The sequence below is a fragment of the Thunnus thynnus genome, chromosome 16 (genome assembly GCF_963924715.1).
Source record: "Thunnus thynnus chromosome 16, fThuThy2.1, whole genome shotgun sequence".
Classification (NCBI taxonomy): domain Eukaryota; kingdom Metazoa; phylum Chordata; class Actinopteri; order Scombriformes; family Scombridae; genus Thunnus; species Thunnus thynnus.
Genome location: NC_089532.1, coordinates 13,397,702 through 13,409,833, shown reverse-complemented (window position 1 = coordinate 13,409,833; position 12,132 = coordinate 13,397,702). Strand labels below are relative to the sequence as shown.

At 38.0% G+C, this 12,132-nt stretch overlaps 3 protein-coding genes across 3 annotated transcripts; all 3 read left to right on the top strand.

Annotated features, from left to right (window-relative positions):
- The first annotated feature begins 508 nt into the window (after window positions 1-508).
- Window positions 509-5,036, top strand: LOC137200203 (B2 bradykinin receptor-like). Its single transcript, XM_067614844.1, has 2 exons — window positions 509-698; window positions 2,859-5,036. The coding sequence occupies exons 1-2, from the start codon at window positions 679-681 to the stop codon at window positions 3,895-3,897; spliced, it is 1,059 nt and encodes a 352-aa protein (XP_067470945.1). The 5' UTR covers window positions 509-678; the 3' UTR covers window positions 3,898-5,036.
- Window positions 5,037-7,154: 2,118 nt separating this feature from the next.
- LOC137200352 (B2 bradykinin receptor-like) lies at window positions 7,155-8,729 on the top strand. Its single transcript, XM_067615092.1, has one exon. The coding sequence runs from the start codon at window positions 7,155-7,157 to the stop codon at window positions 8,145-8,147; it is 993 nt and encodes a 330-aa protein (XP_067471193.1). The 3' UTR covers window positions 8,148-8,729.
- A 1,125-nt stretch (window positions 8,730-9,854) lies between these two features.
- On the top strand, window positions 9,855-12,079 carry bdkrb1 (bradykinin receptor B1). Its single transcript, XM_067614465.1, has 2 exons — window positions 9,855-9,954; window positions 10,364-12,079. Exon 2 carries the CDS (start codon window positions 10,367-10,369, stop codon window positions 11,474-11,476), a length of 1,110 nt encoding a protein of 369 aa, XP_067470566.1. The 5' UTR covers window positions 9,855-9,954; window positions 10,364-10,366; the 3' UTR covers window positions 11,477-12,079.
- The last annotated feature ends 53 nt before the right edge of the window (window positions 12,080-12,132 follow it).

The window sequence follows — 12,132 nt, the reverse complement described above, 5'->3', positions numbered from 1 at the left end:
TATAATTAATACAGTGCAGTGCAAAATGGATTCATTTGTCTCTAATGCACTGCAAGCAGTGTACAAACATCTCTTCCCCAAAGTAGCTTTCCTCATAGTCCAAGCTCATATCTACACTACATTCATGCTGAGGAAATAGCATTACTATGTTATTTTGTCAGATTTACATGTAATAAACAATTTACTTGAAATGATTGTGATTATTACTACCAACAAAATATCCAAGAATATTTCTCAAATGTGGCTTTTTTGTGTCATTGTTTCTACTGAAATTCACAATAATATCTTCTCAAAGTGCAGTTGCTGAATACTAGAGACAAAAAAGTAGATGAATTACAACACAACACAAGAAGCTTTGACATCTTCAACATAAGCTGGAATGATTATGTGTATCTGAGCACATTTACAGTCCCTGAGACCTTTATCCAATCATAAACAAGTATGTAAATATTAACCAACTCATAAACATGTTGCGTATGATATTACTAAGAGAAAGAACGGGGACAAACAGGAGAGAGGCAAGCATGCAGACTGAGGTTTTTGGCTGACATCACTTTAATTGCAGTTTCCTTAAAGAGAGTGAGCCAGAGGCAGACAGAGTAGAGTAGGGTAGAGTAGGGGAGTGTACTGGAGCAGTACAGACGGGCAACATTTCACATCTGGACTCACTCAGCAGGAATGACTCTTCAACCTACAAGGTATATGCTTCATTTGCTTTATATATTGTAAAGTGTTTTGTATTATCAGTGATAAATAAACTCATTTTAAACATTGAGAGGTGACTTAGTGTTGTAATGTTATGTCAATACCAATGTGCTGATGTTTTATAAATATGTATTGACCTGTGTGAGGAAAGCTTTTGTGGTTCAAACGTATTATACATCAAGATTTTTGTTAGCCAAAACATCTTAATACATAACAGTAAAGAAAAGAGTAAAATCCATACATAGCACACTCAAGGATATGTTGAGTAGTTCTTACCAGCAGAGACATGTTTTGTAACATCTCATCTATTTCTCTGAACAAGCGTTCAGTGATTAGTAGTCCTTTTCTTTTTTTTTTTTTTTTTTGGTATATAAATGTTCAGTTCTAATATGCTGATACAAAAAGTAGCAGTAAATCATGTGTTGATAGAATGAAGAGTTGAATGAAAATAACATTGATTGCAGAGTTTCATATCTGAACGCAGTTGTGGCCCCAAGATATACTGAAGGATACTATACATTTCCAAATATCTGATTATTGTTTGAGACTTTTGCCCACTGCAAAAGTACTGATATCTTCTCACAGCAGCAGAAAGGTACTCTTCAGCTACACATTTGATATAGATGTTTGCTCCTAAATTGCATCTCTAGTTATTGTTATTGATTCTTTATACAGTCAACAACATTATCATAAGTGCTGAGTACAGTATCATTTAAAAACACTTGACTTTGGTGTAATGGCTCAGTTATGCAGGGCAAAATCAAACACCCCAGGTGAATTAGAGAGAACAGAGCCAAGCCTGTTGCTCACTACCGGGAAATGGCAACATACTGTACATGTGCAGTACCATGTGACTTAGACACAAGAACTGTACGGTATATTAGATTACATTTATGGGTGAATGCAGGGCTGGTAGGTGATGCATTTAAGGTGGTTTAAGGTTGCAGTGCAGCAATTACTAATTGCAATAGTGGTTAGATGTACAGTATGGAGATAGACATTTACATACACTGCTCTGTATATGATCAGCTATGTGATCAGTTGTTTGTTGAGGCTCAGTTTTTACAGCACAGTACTAGAGTGTAGTTGTTTAATCATGTTGGCCTATTATTAGGCAAGGCAGGTTTATATATATAATACATTCCATACACAAGAGCAATTCAAAGTGCTTTATATGACGCATTGAATACATGTAAAAAAGAAAAACAGCATAAAAACATTAAAATGTCATTTAAAAGAATAGAAAACTTTTAAAATTAAAATAAAAACGTTAAGAACAGAGACATAAATACACAATAAGTTATAGACTTGAAATACAGTTATGGTGCTTTCCATCTGTGTGCAGCATAGTAGTTAAAAGCTGCTTCACCCAGTTTGGTTTTGACTCGATGTACTACTAGTTGACTACTTCCTAAAGATCTAAGGGCCCAACTGGGTTTATAGTCTTACATTTTAATGCGCTTCAAAGTTCACTGCTCGAAAGTAACAAGCTGTAGCGTGTACTTTATGGGCAGGCCAGTGACTGTGACTGCTGAACTCTGCTCCTGTGGAAACATGAAGGCGAAGTATAGGGATGACCCTGTGATGAACATTTTCCCAGTGGGTGGAGGCACACCCAAAAAGACCCAACAACAAATCACTTATCTGAACTCAACAATCACAGAGAAATACAAAAGAGATTCACTGATAAATGAATAAAATGGCAATAGTTAATACATTTTGAGACTTATGATTTTAATTTAGTTGTACAATGGTGTGTTTTCACACTGTGGGCACAGCTAGCACACCAAGTGCTAAATGAGAAACATTTAAATAAATTTACCTCAAATTAGATTTTTTTTTCAAATATTATTTAAAGAAATAGTTCAACATTTTGTGAAATATTTTTACTCACTTTCTGCAAATGTTTAGATGAGGAGATTGATACCACTCTCATGTTTCAGAAATATAAAGTTACAACCAGCAGACAGTTAGCTTAGCTTAGCATAAAGCCTGGAAACAAGGGAAACATTAAGACTGGCTGAGCTTTAGGGATGCTGGTAGGCAGATTTTGTTATTGATCTAACTTTCGACCAGAAAGCAAATTTCACAAAATATATAGCTAATTTCAATGTTTAATTGTCTTCTGTTTAATATTCGCTATCTCTCCACAGTGTCCCAGACTTCAGCACCACAGCCATATATGGACACCACAACAACACCAATGAAACTCATTGTCACAGTGGAGAAGACTGGGATTGGCTCTACAGCATGCAGCCGGTGTATATCCTGTTCATCACCGTGCTGGGTGTCGTGTTTAATGTGTTTGTCCTGATGGTTTTCTGCCTCCACAAGAAGGCCTGCACCGTGGCTGAGATCTACTTGAGCAACCTAGCTGCTGCTGACCTTGTCCTGGTGTCCTGTCTGCCCTTTTGGGCTGTCAATATATACAATGGCTTTGATTGGCCTTTTGGTCAGTTCCTGTGCAAAGTCGTCAACCTGGGCATCAAGATGAACGCCTACTGCAGCATCTACTTCCTTGTTCTGGTTAGCATAGATCGTTATGTGGCACTGGTGCATACGATGTCCCATGGCAGAATGCGCAGGCCGAAGTATGCCAAACTGGGCTGTTTGCTGGTGTGGGGTTTCGGCTTGCTCCTGAGTGTCCCCGCGCTCATCCTCAGGGCAGTGAAATATATCCCAGATTATGAAGTTCATGCATGCATCCTGGACTACCCAAACCGGACTTTGGAGCTGCTCTGTGATGGGATGTTGATCATTGTTAGCTTTATCATCCCCTTTTCAATTATCTCATTCTGCACTGTCAAGATTATTCAGGCTTTGAGGAACCAGGCAATGGAGAGGTTCAATGCTGTGAAAACGGAGCAGAAGGCCACCACTCTGGTGTTGGTCGTCCTCCTAGCATTCCTGATCTGCTGGGTGCCTTTCCACATGGTCACCACACTGGATCTGCTCCTGAGAGCTGCAGGCCTGGGAGGGTGTGACCTCATCTCCGCCCTAGAAATCTGCAACCAGATCTTCACCTATTTAGCCTTCTTCAACAGCACTCTCAACCCTGTCCTGTATGTCATTGTAGGGAAGAACTTCCGGAAAAAAGTTCAGGAACTCTTCAAACAGTGGGCAATTAAGAGAAGAGCCACCTCTGATTCCACACGTTCAAATCTGTCTTCGACACTGAAGACTTCGGTATAAAATACTGCCGTCAAAAGCACTGTTCCCCTCAAAAGTAGACTTTGCAAAAAGATGACTGTGGTGGGATGGGAGCGCCAATGTCAATTATTGAAATGAGAAGCTAACTTCATTTTAATTTGCAGTGGATATAATTGTGTAGTAAAGGGACCAAACCACACTTTCTCTAATCAATCAGTAATGAGACTTCTTGTCACAAAGATTAATTTGAGGTTTAATACATTTTATGAAACATAACTGTGTGTAGGGACATACAAGGCTTGAATGAATATTCCCACCTGGAGAGGGTGTTCTGACAGATTGCTAACAAAAGTGTTATTCTATCTCAACCATGTTATATAATCATATATCATTTAGCATAAGCTTTTGTGACAGTTATACCATATGCAATGAACTGCAGTATCTTGAATGTACAGGTAGTATGATGTAAATCTGCCTGGTTGCTGTAAAATAATGTATGTAAATATAATATTCATATTCTGCTGATAACTCAGATTGTAAATAGTATTAGTGTTTGTTTTTCTCTGAACATAACCATCAAATAAAACATACATATGTTTTATGGATGTCGCAACAAGTCTTTATGATGCATTTAAATGTTAAGCTGAGCACAAAAACTAGAGCATAAAAGAGCTCCGACAACTGCTTGCTAAGTGTTTTCTGGTGTTTCTGACTCATTGTCTGCAGAGTTAAAAACAGATATTCTGTCAAAGACTTTCCAGTGGTGACACACAAACATGTTCCTTTTTGTTGGCCGTACGGACATCAGTTGTCTCGTTATACATTTCTCCCCACACCACAATTTAATGGGCTAGTGTTGACTCAGTGTGGGCTGTGGGCTAGGGTACACCCCAAGTTGTCCCCAAAATGAAGGTGTGTCATGCCAAACAGGAAATATTTGTTAGGAGTCAGGCTTTACCGCTATTGCCAGGGCTGAAAATTGTTGTGGAACAAAAAGACATTCAGGCAGACAAAGTTACCTCAAAGGGTAAAATATATGCCACAGTTTGACCTCGTTCCATGTATTTTTGTCTGCCTGTCAGTATTATGCTGTGATGCTTTTCACTCTCCTCTTTTAAATCTAGAATAATGTTTTTTTCTTGTGTTCAAATGTGTTAATTGGGTCTGCATTTTAATATATTCATTGTTACTGCATGTATTTAATCAGAGTTGGAAAGGTTACTTTTGAAATGTAATAGGGTACAGATTACTAGTTACCCTGTTAAAAATGTAATAATTTATGTAACTTTGATATTAATTATGTCACCAAAGTAATACATTTACATTACATTTGATTACTTTTTGATTACTTTTCTAACAAATATTTTCAATTGGGCAATAAAGCTGAAAAGTCCTAAAAACATAAATTTAAACCAGATAGTGTAAACCTCACTGTTAACCTCATCATTCAGCGCTGAAGGGCGTTCTTGTCTGATGACATGGCCACTCGCCTTGATGTGGTCGGCTGGTCGCAGGCATTGCAGACTTGGTAAATAAATGTTCAATTTTAAATAAGACTCAGGTTGCTTAGAGCAATGTGCATTGATTTGATTGCCATATGAGAGGCGGAGCAAATTCAAACAAGAGAACCAATCAAAAAACAACGCTCAAAATTTGAGCACATACTGCCAAATGAATGGAGCCTGTCTAGACGTAAAGACAGCTCCTTGTAAGCCATCCTACCCTCGGTGGTGTTGCACTCAAATTTGTCCCAACAGCTTTGCTGACCTGTGTTGTCTGGAAATATGCCAAAAGAAGACATTCCTGCATGGCAAAAGGATGCAAACAACAGAGTAAATGTTATATTCTACATATAAGCTTTTTACCAGAAAGAATATATTCAGATGTAGCCCCTCTGTAATGACCTCAGTAACTGACTTACATTTATTTTGTAATTCACATAACGCCATTTCATGTAGTTACTCCCCAACTCTGTTAATTATTGTATTTGTTTGTAAATCCATGAAGTTATAAATATGTGGCCTTTTTCAATCAGATACTGTAGGGTGAACTGAGTAATGTGGGGCAATTTCTGCAATTGGCACTTCAGCAATATATTTCGATATGAAGCCAATACATTATATCCACACCCAATACCATTCTGAAATCCCCAAGGTGTTTTCTAATCATATCAGAAAAGAGAATGCAGATATCACACTTGGAGAAGAAATGGCAAAAAAAAAAAGTTCCCTGTTTCAAATTGTCCCAGATTTTGTGCATTTCCTAATGTGGAAATTTCAGTTCTGCTGTATTTTATGCGAGCAGTTTCTCCAGATTTCAGTTCAGGCTGAAATCTGGGACACTCACTGAAAGGTCTAAATCACCTTAATTCAAACAATAAAAACTTCTCTGGTTAGTAACACTAAAGGCAAAAGTGCATGCCCACATTTTGTAATTCAGTAATTACAATGTTTTTGCTGTTACAGATAGTGTAGTAATGTAGTATTATATTATGTATTAATATTAGAAATAATATAATTTGCAACTTGCTTAAAAATAAGTTAAAATTAATCATTACAAGAATAACTGAATAACTATTCTTACTGCAAATTTAATGTACTTAAATGCATATTTAACCAATTTAACAACATATGACTGTCCCGCATTTTCTAAAGTGGGACAATGAAAAATTGACTTAAATAAAAAATATGAAACATGTTTTACCATTCTGAGGCATGAATATATCATAAACATAATCTGATAACAATTGGCAGCATTGCTTCATTTATGACAAATTGATATCCTTTACATTAAATTACTGAAAATCATTGAGCTTTGACTAGATTTCACGGCAAGTATGTCACATGTGTGGAGTTGTGTGTTTTCAATTACATGACACTCCAGGTTTAATTTGACAGCAGTCCTAATCATTAGCATTTGGTAGAAAAAGAGATAGATGCATTTGAGCTTAGTTGTCCCACATTTGGCAGCGGGCAGTTTCCCACTTACACTAATTCACCCTTTATCTGTTGCTAAGACTCCTCTATTTGACAATGGCATGTGCGTGCTGTGTACTCTGATCTGATAAATCACCATTATCTACACTCCATTAAATCAACTGTCCCTCCACACTTAGAACTCAGATACTGATGTGAAGGTAGCAACAAATGCATAAAACCTGTGTTGACACAGTTAAAAGGTTTTACTGGTATATGTTTTGCCATTTAGTTTTGAGCACAACTGTATCTTTCTACCTCTAAAATTGCTGTTTCTGTGCAGCTGCATTCACAGTGATCTCCGGCTCAGCTGGTGAGTGACTTATGGCGAATGCCTCAAGAGCTGAGCTAATTTGTAACCACACAGACGCATGGGACTGGGTTCACACCATGCAGCCTGCCTACATGTCCATCATCAGCCTTCTTGGTGTGATCGGCAACTCCTTTGTGCTTTACGTGTTCTGTCTCCAGAAGCGGCACAGCTCCGTGGCTGACATCTACCTGAGCAACCTGGCAGTAGCTGATCTCCTCATGGTTTCCTGCCTGCCATTCTGGGTGGCAACCATTATCAACAAGTTCCACTGGACATTTGGGAAGCCCATGTGCCAGCTTGTCAACATTGTCATTGGGATGAATTATTATTGTAGCGTGCTGTTCCTTACGCTTGTGAGCATGGACAGATACCTGGCCCTCACCAGACCCCTGTCCCAGGGAAGGGAGAGACGAGCACTCTGGGCACGGGGGATTTGCTTCAGTATCTGGATTGCTGGCATCTTACTCAGCTTCCCTGCTATCCTCTTCCGCTCTGTGCAGTTCTTCCCTGATCTGGGCATTGACGCGTGCTACCTCGCATATCCCCATGATGGCTGGAGACTGCGTTACAACATGACTGTCAGCATAGTTGGCTTCCTTATCCCTGTTCCTATTGTATCCTTCTGTAGTTACCATATCATTAAAGTCCTTCAAAGCAGCCAGAAGATGAGAAAAGGCAGCAGAGGAAGTGTGGAAAGGAAAGCGGTGTATCTCGTGCTCGTCGTCCTGGCTGTGTTCATCCTCTGCTGGTTGCCTTACCAAATAGTAATCTTCTTGGACACATTGGATTATTATGAAGTCATCTCTGGGTGTACATGGGCTTATGTGTTGGATATTGGCAACCAGTTAGCTACTTATCTTGGCTTAAGTAACAGTTCATTGAATCCTTTCCTGTATGTTATTGTTGGAAAGCACTTTAAACAGAAGGCGAGGGAAGTGTTCAGACGGACGCTGTGCAGGAGGAAACGGCAATGTTGGAGTCTGGTAATTCCAACGCCCATCTGAACTCAACTAAACAAACTGAGAGTACTAAAATCTAAATTGATCTACACATACAGAGGAAATTCTGACCAAAAACAGCTGTTAAGAATTGAGTTTAACTAATATGCAGTGGCTCATTCATCTATTGCCGCTTGACTTTTGCAAGTAATCAGTTGTAAAGCAAACCTTTTTAACTTTTTTTATTTTGATTTTTGGTCTGATACTTCCAAGAATCAGTCAGTTTTAGTGAAGTGGAAAGTCCAGTCATTTCTGGGAAATATGCAATTCCACAATTTTGTTTGGGATAAATAACCTCTAGAGTTACCCTTGCCTAATGTTTGCCATTGCACTGTATAATGATTATCATCTTGAACTTGATTCTGTATTTTATCATTGTGAACAATACAGTAGTTTCCTTTTAGAAGTGTTCCACTGTTGTTCTTGCTAAACAAAGCCCAGGCTGTCTTTAACCAAAGCTTAAATTGGTGGTGTTTCTCACTGAGGTTATTGGAGGCTGAGCTTTCTATTTTTGTATGAACTATCATGAAGCTGAGTTGTTTTTTTAAGATGTTGGGGTTTGTTTTCTTGAATGACTTCACATATTGAAACTAGCCCTACTCCAAAAGACCAAGTGAAGCTGACATTATGTTTATATATCTGTAAAACTGTATATAGTATAATATAGTTATTCGCTTTAACTTCTGCACTATCAACACTACATAGAGTAAAAATGGCATTTAATTGCACAAATGTTAAGAATTCACAAAAAAGATATTCCAATCAGGCTTTGAAAAATAATCTGAACGTTGTTATAAGCTAATTAGACCATGTATGTAGGTTACTGTCTTCAATAAAGTCAATAAATCATCTATAACAATAAGAAGGATGGAATGTCTGTTTTTTGATAGGAAAGCATTGTTTATACATTGGATGTCGATGAGCTAGTTTTCTGGTGACTTCTCTTCCAGAATATCTTAATTGACTGCATAATTCAAATGCGCTGTTATCATTTTGACCATAAAAGGGAAGCTACAGCCTTAACCATTGTAAATTTTAGATAACACGTCCTGACAGGTGAAAATACTGTGTATATAACATATTCTATCCCCATTTGCTGATTTATTTGTGTTTGTTGGTTTTAAGCCATCTCATGTATGTTATTGTTGTTTCATCATCGTGAATTAGGATGAGATTAAGAATGAATTAAGAACAAAGAACTAAATCAGTACTCATTTAGTCAAACATTTAGAACTTAACTGTAGCTAAACAGTTCATAAACTGAAAAGAAAAGAAAAGAATGAATCACTGAGATCTCAACATCCAAGCATAGAGAGTTTTTAGAGACTGTATAAATACAGGCAATAATCCTGGTAATCCTTCTAACCAGATGGAAGTTTGTAACATTTATATGAACTGCACGTATCAGGAGTTTGGATTGAGGAATCTTGTTATGATCACATGAAAAAATTGTGTGTCAGTTTTATTTTAACTATACTTAAATCATAATAATTGATATTTGCTTTCTTAAACTTTTCTCAAAAGTCTGCAGTAGTGGTCATTTGGTGCAATGCCACCTGCAGCTTTGGCTTGTCTCTAATGTGTACGCAGTGAAAGACTATTTCATAAACAAGTTGATATATTGGACCTCTTGGCCAAGCAGGAGAAAGAATGCAACTCTATATACAAAAACGCTTGAAGCAGATCTCCCCTCTGACTCGCTGTGTACTCTTTGCCAGGAGCTCAGCGTACACAGATCAGCCCCCTCTCAGACACGCTTTTTGCCATCTAGTATTTTGATCATAGAAGGAACAACACATTTTTTAATCTTGAGGTAAGAACTTTTCATGTAACTTCCCTTTTATTTTGTGTATTATAGTCTGTTATGATTGCTAATAAATTCTAGCAGGTACTAATGTAGAGAGTTGTTCAGCCATTTAACTGCACAAAATTATTGAAGGTACTACATGAAAACTATACAGAAGGTCTTACTGATCATACACTGGAATAATGAGTGATTCTGTCCAACTAAAGGGAAATGAGTTAACTTATTGATGTGTTACAATACATTTTTTAACGACTAATTTATCTTTTTACAATATGGTTTATTTATTTTATAAGAAGTGACTTTGTTCAGTTTTAATCTCCTATGCAGTAGTTGTCAAAACAACATACCACCATGCATTTTGAATGAAATAAATCCATTTTATTGATGATTGATGTGTAACTGTTCTGTAATGTAGCCCATGGAGCCAGTGAACCTTGTATCTGTGACGCCACTGTGGTTTGAAAACAGCAGTGCATCCCTACCATCCGGTCCATCAGAGTCTCCAGTCTCTGCAGTATGGGAGATCGTCCACACCATCATTCCCCCGTACATTTTTACCTTATCCCTGTTAGGCCTTCTCTTTAACGGCTTTGTCCTGGGTGTGTTCCTCACTCATAAGGATCAACTAACTGTAGCAGAGATCTACCTGAGCAACCTGGCACTGGCTGATTTTATTCTCCTGTGTGGCCTCCCTTTCTGGGCGATGTACATCCGCAATGACTTTAACTGGGCATATGGAGATGCCTTATGTAAATTGGTCAACTCCCTCATCATCATCAATTTTTACACCAGCATATACACCCTTGTCATGATTAGTGTTGACCGCTATCTAGCACTGGTGAAGACCATGAAGGCCAGGTGGCTGAGACGGACACTGTATGCCAAGGTGATCTGCTTCTTCCTGTGGCTATTAGGGTTCCTACTGAGCATGCCAGTCATTTTTCACAGAAAGGTGAAGTTCTTTGAGGAGTATAATACAACATCCTGTATACTGGATTATAGTGATGACAGCTCTTGGAAGTTGGCCCACCAAATTCTGAATAATGTGATGGGCTTTGTACTCCCTGTTCTGATAATTTTTTTCAACAGTGGGACCATAATCAAAGCTTTAGCACGGAGGAGAGAGACTATAGCTTTTCATGACAGTAACAACACCAAGGCCACAGTACTGGTATATGCTGTCACACTACTATTCTTATTGTGTTGGTGTCCCTACCAGGTCTTCACCTTCCTCGACACACTCTGTGACGTCCATGTGCTGGATGAGAGGCTGTGGGCTCACACTCTAGACATAGGAGGCCAGTTTTCAGCGTATCTGGCCTTTCTCAACAGTGCCCTCAACCCTTTGCTGTATGTCTTCTCCGGGCAATATTTCAGAAGGAAGGTTAGCGCCATCTACAGGCGGACTAGATATCATCACAGGGGATCCGTTATGACCACATATCAGCGCTCTGTTGTGTCCACTTACATCCACAGACCGGAGCAAATTAAGACTGTGGTCATTTTTAATGCAAATGATCAGATGTAACTCTTTCTCGTGGCATCCTGTCCTCATTTTCAACCACTTTCATTGCAGCTTATGGATGAAGTGATACAATACACAGGATATGACTCTCAAATTATTATTTCATGAGGCTTAATACAATAACAATGCAGTTATACTATTAAACAGCAGTATCAAATGATGTTTAACACGGTGCTTTGCGGAAATAATGGACCCAGACAGAGATAATGGACGCATTCTGTAGAAGAAATGGAACAATAATAATAATAATAATAATAATAATAATGATACTGACTTGTGTCATTTGTGATAATGCCACTTGTCGTATTTTAATGTTAAATATACCAAACGAAATCTGCCATAACTTAAATCCTATGTTTGTGTTCTAATGTCTTCTCTTTGCTTGTTCATTCTTTCTCTTGGCTCCACAAAACAAGTTCACAGGCTTATATGAGAAATGGCCACCAATGTACTTTGTATATATTAACTTTAATACTTCTCTTTGTATATCTTGGCATGTCAACAAAAAACATTTTTTCAGTAGTGACATACAGAGTTATGTCAGTTTCTCTTTACAGAATCATCAACATTCATGTATTTTTGCACATTACTGGAAAAATCTATATAATCATCTCAGTTGAACATCCAAAATAGCATAATAAACATTAGTCTGGCATGCA